Consider the following 19744-nt stretch of genomic DNA (forward strand, 5'->3'; position numbering starts at 1 on the left):
TGAGGGTTAAAGATAATTTTGAAAAAAAATTCTAATTTCTAATTAATGAGAAAATAGTTTTTTCATGTCTCTTATGATTTTTTTTTTCTAATTTTATAAAAATATTTTTTTAAAAAAAATAGTCTTTCTTCATTTTTTTTTATTTTTTTGCAAATCAAATGAGTCTTGGATGGCCAACAACTAATGTCACGAGTGTCAAATGAGGTAAACGAGAAAGCACATCTAGTTAATGTTGCACTTGAAGTGTGTGACCCACCGGCAAAAGTAACTGCTGCCTGGTTACAAGTTCAGATGGAGATCACACCCCAGTTGCAGGAAATGGTCCCATTGTTTGTGCTTTGTAATGATTGGGTTCATGGCTTCAGAAGCTGTGAATCACACAGTAATGTTGTGTGATTTGGACTGCTCTGCAGCATCATTTCTTTTCTTGTAATTATTAATGGTGGGGCAGCAAAGAAGGCATAGATATAGATATGAGAGACTAGCAAATTTGAGATCTGGTGCCATGCACAATAATTGATATATTTTTCATTGGCTTGGTAGGCTCGCTTATTCTTTCCAAGATATGAGATGGCTTACATCTTCCACTCCGTGATTACCTTCACATCCCTCCAATTCATCCTCCTTTCAAGGGTCCATCATAGAGAGCCATGAGCCAATTGGGATTGCTCGACTTCTTGTGGTTAGATTCGACCACAATCATGCTTGCCAGGGTAAACATGGAGTGGAAGATGTGGGCAAAGAGATTTTTAAGATAATGACCGTCGTTATGTTGTAACGGTCGTTGTAATAAGAGATTTTTGAAAGTATTATCATAGAATGTAATATAATTTGATATTAGCTTCCACCATAATGACTAATAGTGACTATTGTAAAATATCAATAGGAAATTAGAGATTTTTTTCTTATGTTTTTGAGTTATAATAAAAACTAGTGGTCTTAGGATATATTTGTTATATACTTAAAATAAGCAATTCTAAAACCATGAGTTAGTTGCAGATTTGTTATAGAAGAAAATGTTTCACGCGTATTAGCACTATGATTAAAGAATTTGCAGTTAGAGAAAGGTTGTGCTTTTGCATTAATTTGGGTCTTCCTAATGTTAATTTGCAAGGAGACCCATTTGTTGTTGTCAACGTACAATATCTCAGTAGCGCAGCTTCAAACTTGAGTTTTAAGAAGGCGAAATCTTTTAAAAAAGCTTCCATGAAATGCATATTTAATCATATAATGAAATAGCACATAAATTGGTGAAACATGCAAGACTTATCACATTATCGGGTTTACTAGGCCAGGGTCAGGTTAGTTGGATTGCGCCATGTTAATCGTGAGAAATCTGGTTGAATTGAGATCCAAATCATTCATAAACTTCAATAGTGCACTTATATATAATTTAACAAAATTGAAGATATAACTATAAACATATAAATAATCCATATGAAATACAAAATATAAATTATTCATTTATTTATATTATATTAGGTCGGGTTAAATCCGTCTAGGTTGGGTTAGGGCTGGGCTTGGGTTGGATTTAAAATTAGTTCTAACTCAAACCTATTTGAAGTCAAGTTAGTGTCTTCTTAAGTCCAACCCCAATCCAAATTTATGAAAACTTAAACTTAACCCTATGCTTAGGTGGACGGATCCAGGTTTAGGTCAACCCAGCTTGTGTCCTAATGCACACAATTTTTTTAAGGCAACCCTGACACTTTTCAATGTTTTCATATTTTAGGACCGTTTATGAAGTTATCAATGGGAAGATATTTTTTGTATATATTAGCAATAAAATCAAAGATAATTCTTTCCCTGCCTCTCCTTGCCTTGCCTCTTAAAACTATTATTTGATAAATTCAGTATATCCGATCCTTTTTCTTACACTACCCCTGCGATCGCTGGCCCCAATCTGGACCCATCAAGATCCTCATATAAAGCCAACGGCCCTGATTGCTTCGTAATCCCAGGGGATAAAAAAGAAAAGCTCCCACTGCTCTTAGTCCAACTGGATCTGACCTCCGCATCCAAAAGTCCACACACACTCATCGGCAAACCATCAGCTGACACGTGGACCTTCCATGCGGCCCCACTGCCACCTCTAGGCGTTGCTTGTCGTTTTCTGTTTGCGGCCGTGCAGTGGATCTCTCCCTCCTTCCGTAGCTCTCAAAAAAAAGTTTCGATCTCGGGAGTACCTTTCCCGTCGATCTTATCCGTTGGCTAGCCGTGTCCCGTTTGCTAAACGCGCCGAGTCACACGGAGTTGCTTGAGGGACACCGGAACCCGTTCGCTTCCTCCCCGGCTGCGGTAGCGAATCTTTTTAGGGAGAAGATTCCGCGGCGGGATGCGAATCAAACGGCTAATGATTCGTGTTCTCCCCCACCACTTAAGAAATAAACGGAAATAAAATATTGAAAGAGGAATAAAACGGCATAATTCCCGAATCTAACACCGAATCCATCCCCAGGAGAAAATTAACTCCACAACTCAAAAACAAACTCAAACCCTCCAATTCGCGTGAGCGATGGACAAGATAGTCTTTACCATTTATGCATGACTCTTACAGTCCAGGTGTACGATTTGTGTACCAATTCCAAATATTCTCTTGCAATTAGTACTGGAGCAAACTTTCCAAATATGCTTTATGGAAACTGAATCCGGACCTCGGCTGGCTCGTAATTGGGCCTCGCTTCCCTCTGTTTCCTTCCAAACCATACTCCCAAGTTTGGTTCTCTCTCGTCTTCTTTTCTTCTTAAGAGCAATGGTGAGGTCGGTGGTGGCGCCGAGGAGGTCGATACGGGAGGCGGTGCACCACAGCGTGTTCGCCTACAAGGGAGGCGGCGGAGGCGGGAAGCAGCAGCCGCGGCGGTGCTCGTTCTATGTAGGCGCCGCCGGTGGCAGTGGAGGGGACGAGGACGGAGCGGCCGCGTGGGGGGCGGAGGACGAGTGCACGATGGAGCTGGTCCAGCTCGGGGCGGACCGCCCCAAGAACGTGCTCGTCCTCATGAGCGACACCGGTGGCGGCCACCGCGCCTCCGCAGAGGCCATCCGCGACGCCTTCCGCCTTGAATTCGGAGACGAATACAGGGTTCGTACGTATTGCCCTCTACATCTTCAAAATCTCTTTCGAAGTCCGTAAAGATGCCATTTCTCTTTTTTGCAACCTGTATCTATAGCCCGATTCCTTGATGGTGGTTGGCTTTTTTTGCTCGCTTCTTTTTTTTTTCCCCTCGATATATATATGCTTGATTTCTTGAAGGAATTCTAGACGATATCGGATGGCATATTGCCTCCCTATCATGCATGAGAAAAAGTTAGGATGTTTCTTAATCCACCTTTTCATGTATCTTTTGGGTTTCACGTGCTTGGTTTACCATTTTTCTTGCTTGGATTCACAGGTCTTTGTGAAGGACTTGGGCAAAGAGCATGCGGGTTGGCCGCTGAACGACATGGAGAGGGCCTACAAGTTCATGACGAAGCATGTCTCCCTCTGGAAGGTCGCTTTCCATAGCACCTATCCTCGTTGGGTTCATTGCTCCTATCTCGCCGCCCTTGCTGCCTTCTATGCTAGGTATGGCCTCTCTTTCTTGTTCTTCTTCTGTTCATAGTGTAGTAGTTCTCTGCTCAGTGCCGCTACCAGTTGACACCGAAGTCTCGAAACTTTCGGGATTTTCCATATAATATTCCACAAGTGATGCTCCATTGGATAAGAGAAGGAAAACTCTATACCGCTCGTGTTCTTATTCTCTATTGGACTTTAATGGAGATGGCAGCAAAAGGGTGGGGTGTGGATCATTTCTGGTTCTAAGTTGTTTGATTTTTGTGAGTGAAGGAAGGTGGAGGCTGGTCTGATGAAGTACAAGCCAGACATTATCATAAGCGTGCATCCCCTCATGCAGCACATACCTCTATGGGTTCTCAAATGGCAGAGCCTTCAAAAGAGAGTCGTTTTTGTCACTGTCATCACGGACCTCAACACCTGCCACCCGACGTGGTATGTTCGACTTCTCATCTGAAAATATGATCGCCGCTGTGTTTTCCTTTTTTTTTTTTTTTGTTGCTAAAAAAAAAAAAAAAAAAAAGGAAAGAGGGGGGGGGGGGGGGGGGGGGGGGGGGGGGGGGGAGGAAGACCTCACCCGCGTAGCAACTCCCACTGAGCCTCCTTTCCGCTGGAGAATGTTCGATGTGGGTAAACAAGTTTTACTCATACCCTCTCCACCCGTGGATTGCCCCACGTATGAGTACGTCACATCAGCACTACCTAAGTACCAGCGGACCAGATGGCGACTCCATCAGACAAATCAGGAGGGGGGCAACCGATCTCCGCATTTAATCGACGTCTGTGCATTTCGAACCCGAACCACTCCGGTGGAATCTTAGCTCTGTTCCAACCGTGCTACCACCTCGGTGGTCCGCTGTGTTTTCCTTCGACAGTCTCAAAAACATAAGCTCCCTTCTTATGATCTCCAAGCAATAAAAATACTGCAATGCATTTCAGGTTCCATGCTGGTGTGAACAGATGCTATTGCCCTTCGGAGGAGGTGTCGAACAGGGCTTTGTTAGAAGGCCTAAAGCCTTCTCAGATCCGTGTCTTTGGTTTGCCGATTCGACCATCCTTCTGTCGTGCAGTTTTAAACAAGGTTTGTGCCATGGCCAAAGCGTAGAGTGCTGATATTGCACCTCTTTCAGTTTTCACTCTGCTGAAAAGAATTTGAATCCTAATTTATTACAGGATGATTTGAGAGAAGAACTGGAGATGGACCCTCATTTGCCTGCAGTTCTACTGATGGGAGGTGGTGAGGGAATGGGTCCAGTCAAGAAGACTGCAATGGCTTTAGGAGAAGCCCTGTTTGATGAAGAGCTCGGCAAACCTATAGGGCAGATTGTTGCCGTATGTGGCCGCAACCAGATACTGAGTTCCACATTGCAGTCAATTAAGTGGAGGGTCCCTGTGAAGGTGGTGTAGCTGGTCTGAGATAATAATTAACAAGCCTGCATTGTTAGTACATTTTAAGCTTTTGTTTGTTGAGAGCTGTTCAATATTGCCTCTGTTGTCAGATTAGAGGATTTGAGACCCAGATGGAGAAATGGATGGGTGCTTGTGATTGTATCATAACAAAGGTACCATGGTTTCCTTGATGTCCAGATCAGTCTGCTAAGGAGTTTTTTTTTCAGATGGCTTCAATGTGCTCTTGTGTTTGTAGGCAGGGCCTGGTACAATTGCTGAGGCATTGATCAGGGGACTTCCTATTATCCTCAATGACTTCATACCTGGACAGGTCAGTGTTTACTTCCTACTGTCCTGCCATCTCTGTTTCATTCCAACCTCATTAAGTCCCTATTGACATGTTCTCCATTAAAAGGGCTATATGCCATAGATAGGCCTCTTATTCAAACTACTTGTTGGAGTCTGAATCTGCTGGCTTGTGTTTCTTCTAATTTCTGAGGTCTTTCTCCAGCTCATGGTAGTTTCCTTCTTTATCTAAATCAACAAGATTGGTGTTTAGCTAGCTGCCATGTTCTAAGTGCATGGAGAATTGTAACAAGACTGGTATTTACAGAATGAAGCTATTTCCATCCAAAAAAAAAGAAAAAAAGAAAGAAAATGAAGTTATCGATGATGTATCATGATGCATGAATCTGTACACAAGTGTATGCATGCATATCTGTATCTCAAACTTCATAAAAACCAAAGTACAAGACCATCTGCATTTACTCCTTGGAAAGATGACTCTAGCCTTGGGTCTCATTCTGGTCTTGCAGGAGGTTGGAAATATCCCATATGTAGTAGATAATGGAGCTGGACTATTCTCCAAAAGCCCCAAGGAAACAGCCAGCCTTGTTGCTCGGTGGTTTGGCCCTGACAGAGACGAGCTGAAGAAATTCTCAAGGAATGCACTCAAACTGGCACAACCTGGTGCGGTGTTTGATATCGTGAAGGACATACACCAGCTCCTGGTCCAGCAGCGTGGGCCGATGGCCGGTATCTCCTATTCTCTCACTTCATCATTGTCGTACCCCATATAAAATAACCAATTTAATTGCACCTTCAGCGAATTGGATGTATTCCTTTAACATCCAGCAAGTGTGGTAGCGTACAGTTAGCATTGATTTTTTTTTATGGGGTCCCATTGGTTCCCGAAGTTCAGGCTGTGTGATTTTGATTCTCAAAGTGCAAGATCTCCGCGATCTCTTCCTTCTTGTTGTCCTTTGCTTCGTTCTTGTCTAATCTTCAAGTTCCATTTTACTCATTTTATGGCCACATATGATGTTCTTATTCTTGGTTGCACCCAAATAGATCTCTACTCAGATCCAGTCGGATCTCAATTTAACAATGAGAATCTCACATCGATAATCCAAACCGTTGGATATGATCTACTACCGATAAATTGCTTACAAAAAATTATGTAATTAAAAAAAACATTATATATATATATAATTTTATTTTATTTAGACAGTTCAATTTTTTGATCGTTTGATGCAAGATCCACCGTGCCAGTGCCGGCCGGCGTACCGGTGCCGGCCCAACCAGTACATACCGTTTCCGTACCTATACGATAGTCGTATCGGTCGGTTTTTCAATGAAAAGCTCTCGGTACCGGATCCCACACTGATCCGGTACCGGTCTCTGCCCGGCATACCCTGGTTTGATGCATGGACTAAGAATCTCCAAATCATATGATTTTTAGTATGCAAGTAATTTCGATATAGTAGATCATATCTAATAGCACGGATCATCGATATGAGATATTCATTGTCCAATGTAATACCTGACTGATTTGAATCAAAACAATGCACAGCACTTATCTAATAACAACAATATTTGGTAAAGCAATCACTCTCACTTTCAGAATCACTTTGTGCAAAAAATCCTCAAGTTTTGCATAGTTTCTAATCTATGTTTTGTCATGATCAATCAGTTATCAGTGTATCATTCCTATCAACTTCATAAAACAAATGGCGAGCCACTGGCATTAATTGTGATTACACGCAAGAACAACAGCATTAAAACTTCCATTTTGATTAAAAGAAAATGTTCCAAGGCCTCACCATTTCTTCCTAAGCATTCAGGTAGCTAATCACTGGCACAGCCTTGTTCGAGTCCCACAAAATCCTGCAATTTAGCTGCTCCTTCCAGGCAACAAGTTGGAGAGAGAAGGTACCCCTTGCGCCCTCATCTCCTCTTGGGCTCTTCTCATTTCTTCTGGATCTGTTAACAACACAAGAAAAGTCGCACACTGTTGAACAGCAAATAGAAATGGAATCTGATCATGGGTCACAGGCAATGCATCATGTGTGGATTATTCAGGAAATTAGAATGCAGCCGATTATACTAGTAGAATATTACCCATATTCTCCATCAACTTCGGCATGAGGAACACCACTAACACCATAAAACCCACCATCAAACCCATGGGACTTTTCAATAGAGACATTAGGGAAAAAGGTTCTCTTATCTGCAAGATGACGACAAAAACGATAACAACAGCAAGGAATTAGAAGAAAATAATAAGAGATGAAAGTAGCATAGCTTTCAATAGTCTTTCTACCTCATAATACTGCTCTTCTCTTAAAGGCTCTAAAACTAGCTCATGCAGAACCCTCCTATTCTCTGTCAGTGCAGCCTGGATCTTACCAGGATTTCTGGAACTAATATCAATCCGTACCTGACAAAATCGAAATGGGAAATCAGGCCATGGTTTTCATCAATTCAGACTCGGCGATAAAAAGAGAAATTACCGGAGAAAAGAAATAACCCATTGCAGACACTTCAATAAGATGAGTCCCAGCTGGCACATTGTGGCTCAAGTAAATAGGTCAAAGAATTACAAAGCCCTGGCAAGACCAGAGAAAGACCATTCCAAACAAATGGTAGATGCATTCTTATAAATATTCCTTATAAATATTCTTCCAGACCAAGCCTAAAATTTTCTTTAAACATCATAATGGAAAGCATATTGCAAATGATATTATTTGTGATATTGCTCTTTTATTAGAGTAATGCAAGCAATTACATACTTGCTTACCTGTTCAGTCTCTTTTAACATTCAAACATTGTAACTTTCCCAGAAAAAATAGTAATAAAAAAAGGTCCTTGACCATCAGCATTTTGCAAGAGCATAAGTTTTCTGGTTTAAAATTATATTCTGCTATTTAAATGCTGGCTTTTGTGCTAGCAAAAGTTTTCAAAAGTGGCTGTAATTGTGACCTGCTGAGAGTATGACATACACTGTATGCAGTATGTGAGTGCATATGCAGGCATTCTAGATATATAAAAACTAAATAAGGCTCATATAAGTAGATAACACTAAGTCAATAATCAAAAGTAATTAAGTAAACATACAGAGAATAAAAGATACATATATATAATATGCATATATATATATATATATGTACATATATATACATATATGTATAAACTTCTGCACTTATTTTAGAACTTATTTTAGAACCTATTTTGATATAGTACTTCGACATGTAACTTGAAAAGGGAAAAAAAATTATATTCAGTATGCTGAAATTTCAAGCAAGCTAACACAAAAAAAAATCTACCAATACTAAAATGAACAGGATTTTGTACATATGAAACCCTATATGTGATAACATACTCACTTCGGTGCACATTTATGTGAACTATATACAATAATGAAAACAATGATTTGATATAAGACAAGGTCCTCTAGTTTCATTTTATTTTCATGTTGGCATCTTATTCTTTACCCAAGTTCACTTGCTTTAATAAAAAAAAAAAAAAGCCTTTCATTCTATTATCTTTTATCACAAATTTCTTCTACATCATTTCTGAATAAGACATGGTCATGAATTGAACCTATTACTTCGGGCTAGCTTCTATTGAACATTTATGTTGCAAGAAATCACAAGCAAGCAATGCATACATTATTATGAAAGCTTTCAACTTCATGCAATATGCAGACATATAAATATCAAAATTCTACAAATGAAGCAAAAACTTTATGGAGTCTATATTTGCAAACTAAAAGCATTAAAAGATAGTGAACATAGGATACAATGAAAAATAACCATCTGCCCTGAGAAAAGTGACCCTCTGACCACCATTAAGTATCACTTTTGAATTTGACTTTTCCATAGGAGTAAAACCTTTGGATGTCGCACCTGTCAAAAATGGCTAGTAATAAGAAACACAGAAATAACTTCCAGGGAAAAATTTTACCATAAAAATTAACATTCAGAGTATCCAAAAAATACAAATCAATTAACAAGAGCTAATTTGTTTTAGGAGCTAATAAACAAAAATAGCCAATATTGGCCATTTCAAATGACATGAGAGAAGACAAATTTCTATAAAACATCCATATGATATACTGACCAAGCTAACTCAACTTATATTGGTGATTGTTCAGAGTAGGGTAGTTACATAGAATAACGTCAACAGCCAAATTCAGTAATCAAACCACAAGACATGTCCCATTGAACAACACAGGAAATTTTTATCCAGTTTCAACAAGACACAAGAAAGAGGTTTTGACATAAGTCTACGTTATCTGTTTATGGTGCTTAAAAAGTATTAGGTCATAACTAGACAGATTAAGAATTATAGTAAATTATGACCTGATCTTTCGATATGTGCATGGAATCCCAGCTAAGAAACCTCATTGATATCCATAAAATGAACTAGTGATGAGTTATTGAGAGTAACCCCATCATCCCTATAGAGTATTCTTATATACCTAAGGTATGTTCACTTTATCATCCTAGTTTTGCATGTTATGTTGACTTTATCATCCTGGCTTTGCATGTATCGCCCCTTGTAAACCATTAATACTACCATCAAGAATATTATTGTAAACAAAAGGCTGCAATCCTAAATTGGGAACATGGATCGAACCTCCCTGAAGCCCTAGCTACATGAAAAGGTTTTAGTTACTTGCTGACTTCATAATCTTAGGTAAACGATCTACATAAAATTATCGAAAAAAATTAAGAATGGAAAATGTGAAAGACAATCAAAAGTATAGATCGATTTAGTATTTCACGTTCAATTCTTTCTAATTTTGTGAATTTACAATTTCGCAGGGTCACAATTATCATTGAGGCATCTCTAAATTGAGAAGGTTTCAACGAATAACTGACTCCAAGCAGCTGCCTAATTCCTCTGTCTATGATCTATTTGCTTTGTCGCTCATAACAACTCCAAGTTAATTAAGCAATCTTACGCTGCATCAGAATACCTTACCTCAGCCTTCTTATTGCTTTCTCCTTAATCCAACATTGATCTGCTGCAATAGTAAATTTTCTTATTAGATACTTCACACTGTACAATCATGTACTCTGATCACTTAATTCCTACCAGCAGACTCCTCTTCTTGCACCGCTCAGAAAGATCCTCACCATCGCTCACAGTCACCACAAGTACTTGTAATCATCTTAGTCTAATCTCCATCTCCGTTGAGGTGCAACTACTAAACTACCTTTTGGATAATAGCTTACACCTAAGCTCTCCCTATCCTTACCGTTTCGTCCACCTTATCATTCTAACTTATGCAAATCCGATCTTTTGTGTATTGACCCTCTTTATACCCACATACTGACCAAACACACTTACCTGTAAAAGATTTCCATAATAACTCAGAGGCATATGTGGCAAATATATGGTAGTTCCAACACATCTCTATAAATCATCATGGTTTTCAATTTCGTATGAAATTAATTAGTTAAAATTTCCATTTCTGTAATATAGTTTTCTTGGCCACCATTTCGCCAACAGTGCAGCCATTTGTCTCTTCATAGCTCCACAAAGCATCAAGAAACATCAAGAAAGCAAGGTCTTCAAAATGTTGGAACAAGCAAGCAGAAAAATTCTAGGATAAACTGAGAGATTTATTCAAACCCAAGAATGAAATGGATGTGATGCAAGAATCTTATAGTTAAAAGTACAGAGTCTAAAAGCACAAGATAATTTGCATGAAACTCAGTCGCACAATCTGGTACGCCAATGTGAAAAACTATCTTGAAAAACTTTCAGACTACTGTACGAGTCGATAACATGGAATATTCCAGGTAATAAATTACATCCCTACCACAAAATGGGAAAACTGTTATGAGAATATGAGAAATAGTCAATATAAATGAATTTCTTGACAAACGGTCATAAAGAAACACAATTCTTGAACATAAACCGTTATGAATCTAAGTCAAACTCTTTTTTTAAAGGAAAAAGAAAAGAAAGATCTCAGTCCATAATAACTTATGAGTTTACTAAGTTTTCGATTTTTTTTTTCTTTTTCTTTTAAGACCAAGCAAGAGATTGTAGTTGTACTGAAGAAGACCATGACCCATCAACGCTTACAAGTGGCCAATGATACCATTGATAAAGCAAAGGCGCCCCAAAGCAGCTTACAAACTACCTTCAGACATACAGATCTACAAGTGAACGTGTCCACGATGAATCAAATATGGCAAGCTATCGCAAGACCCATCAAAGAAAAGACTTGGTGAATGATGTCCTAATCCTAGTTTCCTCCATAAACTCCAGGCAAGATTCAAACTTTTTCCCCCAGCTTTATGTTGAATAATCGACAATATTCCAAGAGATGGAATTTGGTACTGCGATAAACATTACCCGGCATCCAAACTCAAGCAAGCAGCAAGCTTCAGAAGCAAGAATTTTCCGACATTGTCGATCACCAAATCAATTTTCACATCAAATTAAAACCTTGTAAGACTTTTAGCTCCATCTTGGTGTAATATTATGGAACAATCTGTGCCGCTTAGGGCTCGACCTCATCAAGCCGTGACAGAACGCAGTTAATAAGGAAAAAATATGAAAAAAAGCGGAATCTCACCTTCCAACTTCACATGACCTGCAATGGTGTACCCATCGCCAGGGCTGCCAAATTATAAGGAAAAACAAAAAAATACATAAAAAGTTAAAGAAGGGGGAAAAGAGGGCTAAATTAGGGTTTAAGGGAACGAAGAAGAGGGGGAGGGGAAGAAAAAGAGGGTACCCGGAGGGACCAGCGAGGGCGGACGGAAGAACGCAGGAGAAAAGAAGAAGAAATGCGATGATCTCCGCGGATCTCCTCATCATTCACGGTGGAAGCCGGCTTTCCCGGGGAGAGCCGTTTCGGCTTTTTCGGGGCGCTTCTGATACGAGATCGGCCAATACTCTTCACGTGCGAGGCACGTGGGAGATATACATAAAAAATTATTTAGTCCTCGGTTTGTGCTTCCAGGGCTGCACATCTCCGAGCGGTGGTGGATGGGTTACCTTTGATTCGAGGCATTTGGACAATGATGAGAAATGAAATAGCCTTTCAAATTAACCATATATTTTGAGAGGCTAATAGGATTGTGGACTAGATGGTTGCTTATGTGGTCAGCCACTTTGAGGGTCGGAAAGGAGAGTTGCCTAGGGCACTTGCGATCTGTTATTTTTTAATTTTATTAGATATATCCGTACTTGTATGTATGAGATACCTACTTTAGCAAAAAAAAAAAAAAAAAATAAGAAGAAACTGTAGATCAAAAATTATAGCTAAAACAATTAGATGATGCCTCGACTACATGAGACTTGACCCAGAATTGGTCAACCGTTCTCTTGATCTACCATGATGAAGGGTCATGCTAGATAAGCCTATCGTAGATTCATTGCATCTAGAATGATCACTGGCCGAATTTCATGTCTAAATTTTATTTTTTTAAAATTAGACTTTCGGATCGAACATATTTAAAATTTAATTTATTTTACCTAAATCCGGCTCATAATTAGCTCCAATCTCATCCTAAACTAAAATTTTGTTAAAGTAGAAAGTCCCAGTATCCAGCATTAGAAATGTATTTATCTGTTATATCAAATGGGAAGCCTAAGGCAATAAAAATCATGCTACCAATCCTCTACTCCCTCTTTTTTTCTGATTTTTGACATTAGTGGCACGTCTACATACTTGTATGAACCTGCCAGAGATGTACGTTACTCCTTTTCCCTAGCAAAGAAAAAAGCGGCCAACCGACCAACCCAAAATGTTAGACATATAATTTTCATCAGACTCTTGCTAGAAATCTTAGTCATATATTTTTCATCAGACTCTTGCTAGATTAGCAGGCACTTAAACTTTGCCTTGTAACACCTGAACTTGGATTTTGAGTAGATTTTAGTAAGCAGGAATCCCGCGCATGAAGCTGGTCTTGCTATTAATGGGACTCTACTCGCTCAAGATTCACATTTGAGCAAGCTAAATCTTTTGTCCCAAAACACGTACACACAGAAGTTTGACTTTCCTTGTAGCATCATGGTCCTTCCGTAGGTGATATGGACATGTAACAACGCAGGACCTCGTTCAAAATGGCTAGCCGGAAGATATTATTTAAGTTCTTTGATCTTGTATAAGTATTCAAGATCTACCCAGCAAATAACCGATGTGGGACTAAACACACACCCGCACGGGTCCTCATATACTCCCCATAGGTTATAGGCCGGGTTCGCTCTAATACCATTTGTAACAACCCAGGACCTCACCCAAAATGGCTAGTCGAAAGATATTATTTGGGTTCTTTGATTCTGTATAAGTACCCAAGATCTATCCAGCAAATAACCGATGTGGGACTAAACACACGCCCGCACGGATCCTCATAGGGACCCATACTCCCCAGTTATTTTATTTTTTTTGGGCGAAAACGACAATTCATATAGCTCTAATATAAGTACATCCTGCCAAGTTAATAGAAAGTAAAGAGTACAATAAGGGCAGGAGCTCTGCTATAGATGTCTACAAATACTCCGCGGAATGCGGAGCTCACCTTAGGTTGCAGGTCTACTTGGATTCGTCCGCAGCCAAAATGGTTCACACGTGCGACGAAGTGACGGCAATCTTCAACGTCTCCCCGCTGTTCGGCGTCAAACGGCCAATCCTCCCCTGGCGGTGGCACGAGCCTTCGTTGTACTCGTTCTCTCAAGGCCTCTAAACCCAGCAGAGCATAAAGGGAAACCCCCGCCTCTGAGTCCAGCGACGACAACCCGCCCTCCCGGTGCTCCTATTCACCGAGTCGACTCACCCTCAACCCCCTCCCTCGCTCTCACTCGCTCCGAATTACAAAATTATTAAAACAATTTTATTTTCTCCAATTCTTTTTTTTTTTTGATTAAACATAACCTGTCTTCCATTAATCTCTTCCATGGTAGTCTATGTTTTTTGCGAAAAAAAATTCTTATTTGTTCTCTACATATGCGTTTTCTGTTGAATTATAGTATCTTTCTTTTTTATAGTACCCGCGTCACGTGACTCACTGAGTTCCGATTCCGAGTCCGGTCCGGCCCGAGCCGACCGATGAGTCTTATCTCCCTCTCGCCCCACCGATCCGAGGGCCAGATCCGCCTCCCATGTCCTCCTCGTCCGCCGCTCGCGCCATCCGCCTTCCGCCACCGTGCCCCCACCTCGCGGCCTACCGCTCAGGCGGCGGCGGGACCCCCTTCCGCTCCCTCCACCGCTGCCTCCGCCCCCGCCCTCCCAGCCGCGCTGAGGTCCGCCGCGACCCTGGCGAGGTCCCCTTCTGCGCCTCCTGCCCTCCCGCCGCCGCCCATCGTGGCCTGCGCCTCTACGCCTGCCTCTCCTGCGCTGCCGTCTCCTGCCACGCCCACGTCTCTGACCACGCCGCTCTCCGCCCCGGCCACGAGATCGCCCTCGACGTCGACCGCGCCGAGCTGTTCTGCGCCGCCTGCCGCGATCAGGTCTATGACCCTGATTTCGACGCCGCCGTCGTGATCGCCCTCACCTCCTTATCGTGTTCCCGGATTCCGCCACCCCCGCCGCCGCCGGAGAAGTGCGCAAAGCGGAGGAGGGTGGAGTACCGGCCGTGGGTGCCGGATCCGAAGGGGCGGGCGGTGATTGGGCGGAGATCGAGCCCGTTGCTCGTCCAAGAAGGCAACGCATCCTCCGCCTCCTCCACCACCACCACCGCCAACTCCACTACCACCACCACCTCCTCGCCCTCCTCCTCCGCCTCCTCGCCCTCCTCTCTGCCGAGGGGACTGAGGGGAATCAATAATCTCGGTAACACTTGCTTCATGAACTCGGTCCTCCAGGCGCTGCTCCACACGCCGCTGCTGAGGAACTACTTCTTGAGCGATCGGCACAACCGCTACGTTTGCCAGCAGAAGAGCAAGAAGAAGGGTGGGATTAAAGAGAAGAGCAATGTGGTTGAGCGGAAGAATCCGGCCCGAGAGTCGCATGTGTGCTTGGCCTGTGATCTTGATACAATGTACGCGGCCGTTTTCTCCGAAGATAGGAAGCCTTTCAGCCCCGCCAATTTTCTTTATAGGTATCTCTCTCCTTGTTTTTTTTTTTTTTTAATTTTGAGACCGCAAGATGATTTTTTTAAAAACAAAAAAAAAATGTTGGAGGGAAGGAGATTAATCTTGTTCAACTGTTGCTGGATTTGTGATTAGGTATTCCCGCCATTAGATAGAGATAAGGCCTTTAAGAGAAGGCTAAGTATGTATGGGAACAAGAAGGTTTTTTTACGTATTTTCTGATGTCTTCTTTTGGCAATGCTACAGTTGAGAGAGTTTGTACCAAAAGAACACGCGCAGTCACACAGCGATAGCAGATAGAGAGAGAGAGAGAGAGAGAGAGAGCAAATTAGTTTCTGTTTAATGGAAATGGTGCTGGTTTTGTGGCTTGATCACAAATTCAAGGAATATTATATGAAAATTACCTGCTCCTGCTTTTCTAGTTGTTCATTGAAGATTTTCTAACGTATAATTGATGCTTGATTGTTCATATTTTTCAGCCACAGGATATCTGCATCGATGATTTTGCTAAAGTTCCATCATTTTTTCTGATATATTCTTTTCCTTCCTAGAATTAGCTACTAAACTTTGATTATGTTTATTTATGTAGACCCCCACCCTACCCTTGAGATTCTACACTTTGCATGTCACAGTTCACATCATGAACAGCTCCAAAGTACCACCTCTTTTGGAAGTCAAAAATCCTGAATAATAGCATGACTTTTTTATTTGGACTAACTTCATACAAGTAGTCTACACCTTAAATAGTACATTTGAGACATTTTGTTTGGCATATCTGATGGATTGGACTATCTCAACTTGCTGTTTGTCTTGTATCAGAACCTGTTGTATATATCTGTCAGATGATAAAAATACGAACCAAACACTCCTTATTACCAATGTTACCCTAATAAGCAGTGTCACCCAGAAACTTCAAATTCTGTGTGTGTTTTTTGTTCTCCTTTGCTGTATCTGGACACTTGGACACATGGACACTTATAACACCACTTGGCATTTCAATCAGCAAATTATGATGTCAGCATGGTAATGTATCAACTTTTGGTGATTGCTTTGTCTTTCACAGTTGGTGGCAACATGCATCAAATCTTGCTAGTTATGAACAGCAGGATGCACATGAATTTTTCATTTCCATGCTTGATGGGATCCATGAAAAGGAGCAAGATCAATGCAAACATCAGAGCCATGGTAATATGCTTCAAAACTTTATTTATTCGTCCATCTCTCAGCATTTTCTGCAGCTTTTGGCTTATGCTTAACCATTTGACAAGTCGACATCTTAATCTCTGTTCTCAATGCTCATGTCGACAAGCCATCCACTTAACAATCTTGGTTTAATAAGCTTAGTCATTTTGCTTGGTATGTGTGAGTTTATATCATTCATAGTCTAAGCTGTGCCCTCGGTATTGAGAACTCAATTATCAGGGTAATAACTCAACAAATAAGAAAAAAAATGTATAAGCAGGATGCAGAGCTTAATTATAAATTTGTAGCTTTTCTTTTTCTATGCAGGACATAATCTGCACATAAGGCATTATATGACTGTATCTGGGAAAGCATAAACTGGTGGCCTCTCTAGCATTGACATGCAAGAAAACCATTGTGGCAAGTGCCTGGCTTCCATGTTGATCTGAATGCCTGGCTTCCATGTTAATTATTCTGTGCTTCTGGTCCTAATGTTAGACATGTAAGAAAACCATTGTGGCAAGTGCAGTTCTAAGCAAGCTGGTATCATGTTCTTCGAACTTTGATCATGTTTGGAGGTCTAAAGAACTAATTGTAGTTGAATCTAAAGTTTATGATAATTACTGAGATTTTATTTTAATTACCCATACACATGCATGTTGAGTTCCATCATAAAAGATTAGTCATGTTAAGAGTTGTGGAATAATCAGTTTGCATGGTTATAATATTATCCATTATAACACAGCAATTAGTTTTAGTCGAGTTAGAATAGACTGTTAGCAGTTATTTTTTGCCCCATGCTGCTTCTCTCTATCTCTCTCTCTCGCGCGCATGTACTCACACACTTGGCCCTAGCAATGTTAATATGCTTAGGCCATGAAGATATTGCAATCTACAGTCTCTCAATCTTGAAAGGTTATGAGGCTACTATAAAATAAAAGTTAATCTACAAACTGAATTTCAACTTAATATTTTCTATTGAGGGACTGATGAAGGACTTTGCCCTTGACAGGAATAAAATGGCTGAGGAGAAACTATAAAGCCAAACCAGATAAAGATTGCCTGCAATATATCTCTAGACTTGCAAATATGTAACATTTTAAGATTCTAGACAACCTGTTATGTCGATAAAAGTAAGGGGAGAGGGTTGTGTCCCTTAAATCTATCTGACTTACAATGTTAACTTGCATGCATGTCTTCCTTTTCTTGATGTTCACCTAAGTTTTTTTATTTATTTTTTTATTTTATGTATTCTACGTACTTGTAAGTGAAACTAAAAACTGGGGACCGTTCCTTTGTATGCTTTCCTTTCATTATGTCTATGAATGCGTAGCATAGCGATAAGAAGGACCAGAGAGCTAATAGAAGTAAAAAGATCGAATTTGGACACGAATGTACTAGAAGTAGTGTTGTATAAGCCTGTATAATAATTCATCAAACTGTTCCGAACTTTTTGAGGTGGAAATTTGGTTATAAATGTTGAATCACCAGCAATTCAGGACAATTCAGGACATCTACAAAAACACCTGTGCTCTCATTTGCATGCCCATTAGAATTTCTACAAAATACTCCACCGAAGCAATTCATGCTATAAAGGAACTTTGCACAGCACAGTAACGTGTGATACGGATCAACCCTTCCATGTGTTATATGGAGTTGCATGTAACTCAGAAATTATCGATACATCTTGCAGAACTCCTGGTATTATTGAGTTTTCCTGATTCATGGATGTTGTGGGACTTTAGCCTATGATTGTTGTAGTAAGTATATCCCATTCAGACCCTGACTATTATCTCTGTTGCCAACTTCATTTGATAGATGAATCTGGAATTCCTTAGAAGAGATTTGTAGTCTACCATTCTGACCATCCATAAATGTTTTTCAATTGCCTGTTTATTATTGCATGGAAAATGCCTGTATCAATACATTGTAACTGAGGTTCCCTGTTTAAAATTCCTTGGTCAGACTTTCTAATCTATGCTATGTTTGTGCAGTAGGCAATGGGGACTGTTGCATTGCTCATAAAGTGTTCTCTGGTATCTTGAGATCTGATGTCACTTGTACTATCTGTGGGTTCACATCTACCACTTATGACCCCTGTGTGGACATCTCCCTGGACTTGGATTCTAGCCGGGATGCTGTGCAGATAGCTACCTCGAAACTTCAAACATGCGAGAGTGACACAGAATCGATGTTAACAAGCCAAGCCTATGGAATTTCCACCCTCATGGGATGTTTGGAGCACTTTACGAGGCCAGAAAAATTAGGAGCTGATCAGAAATTCTTCTGTGAAAACTGTCGAGCGAGGCAAGAATCCTTGAAACAGATGTCCATTAGAAAGATTCCATTGGTCACTTGCTTTCACATTAAGAGATTTGAACACTCCTTAATTAGGAATATGTCAAGAAAGGTCGACCGCCCATCTGCACTTCCCGTTTTCTCTTGACATGGGCCCGTACCTCTCATCTTCCATCTTGAGGGCTAGATATGGCAACCGCATATTTGCTTTTGACGGGATGATTCAGATGCATCTACTGACCTGGCTTCAGAGTTTGAATTATTTGCGGTGCTGACGCACAGTGGTAAACTAGAAGGCGGCCATTACATAACTTATCTGCGGCTCAATAATCACTGGTATAAATGTGATGATGCATGGGTCTCTCACGTCAGTGAAAGTATCGTGAGAGCTTCACAGGCATATATGCTGTTCTATGTACAGAAAATACTCTACTACAGAGCAAGCCAGCATGTGTTTGCCTCATGAATTATCTTTGGAATGGCGGTCGTAAAAATACTCCTGCTGGAACAAGAGAGTGCCAAGGTTTTTGAATCTTGAAGTCATATACTTGACCAGTTTATACAACTGAAATAGATACATTTAGTTATTTGTTCAATCTGTCTTTTTTAACCAATGAGTCGTCAATCACTAGTACAGCGCGACAAATGTGATGGATTTGATCTTTTTGGAGTATATTCTAACTGCCTTTCAAGATTAAAGGGAACCTAAATTTTGAGGTGTTCCTTCCAACAATTGGACACTTGTTTCTATGATCATAAATAAGTAGTTTGCTATGAATTTGTGACAGCAGTTCATGATATCTTTGTTTGACTTTTTTTTTCCTGACACAAATCATCAATTATATGAAGCTTGGATGTGCTCTGTTGCAGTTCGTTAACGTGGTCCATTGCCTGTCCATTTTTGAGAATTTGATGTTATGAGTTCTCATTTCTGTCTGCTTGATGGACAGAACTGATGCTAAAATTATCACTCAGGAATTTTAA

General features: G+C 40.6%; 2 protein-coding genes and 1 pseudogene across 3 annotated transcripts; 2 read left to right on the forward strand and 1 right to left on the reverse strand.

Annotated features, from left to right (window-relative positions):
* Window positions 1-2534: 2534 nt before the first annotated feature.
* On the forward strand, window positions 2535-10479 carry LOC103706476 (probable monogalactosyldiacylglycerol synthase 2, chloroplastic). Of its 2 annotated transcripts, XM_026804431.2 has the most exons (9): window positions 2535-3079; window positions 3390-3562; window positions 3824-3985; window positions 4490-4631; window positions 4724-4948; window positions 5050-5112; window positions 5196-5270; window positions 5755-5974; window positions 10048-10479. In XM_026804431.2, exons 1-9 carry the CDS (start codon window positions 2636-2638, stop codon window positions 10074-10076), a joined length of 1533 nt encoding a protein of 510 aa, XP_026660232.2. In that variant the 5' UTR covers window positions 2535-2635; the 3' UTR covers window positions 10077-10479. The 2 variants fall into 2 exon arrangements, with proteins under 2 accessions (XP_026660232.2, XP_008788804.2); XM_008790582.3 differs by lacking the exon at window positions 10048-10479 and having other exon boundaries at window positions 2536-3079; window positions 5755-6251.
* LOC120111331 (ER membrane protein complex subunit 7 homolog) lies at window positions 6849-12207 on the reverse strand. Its single transcript, XM_039128173.1, has 7 exons — window positions 11979-12207; window positions 11817-11860; window positions 9021-9126; window positions 7732-7795; window positions 7542-7658; window positions 7340-7448; window positions 6849-7201 (listed from the first exon to the last, which is right to left on the reverse strand). Exons 1-7 carry the CDS (start codon window positions 12059-12061, stop codon window positions 7113-7115), a joined length of 612 nt encoding a protein of 203 aa, XP_038984101.1. The 5' UTR covers window positions 12062-12207; the 3' UTR covers window positions 6849-7112.
* A 1525-nt stretch (window positions 12208-13732) lies between these two features.
* LOC103706479 lies at window positions 13733-19550 on the forward strand (annotated as a pseudogene).
* Window positions 19551-19744: the final 194 nt, after the last annotated feature.

Source organism: Phoenix dactylifera, chromosome 7 (assembly GCF_009389715.1).
Source record: "Phoenix dactylifera cultivar Barhee BC4 chromosome 7, palm_55x_up_171113_PBpolish2nd_filt_p, whole genome shotgun sequence".
In the NCBI taxonomy this organism is placed as follows: Eukaryota; Viridiplantae; Streptophyta; class Magnoliopsida; order Arecales; family Arecaceae; genus Phoenix; species Phoenix dactylifera.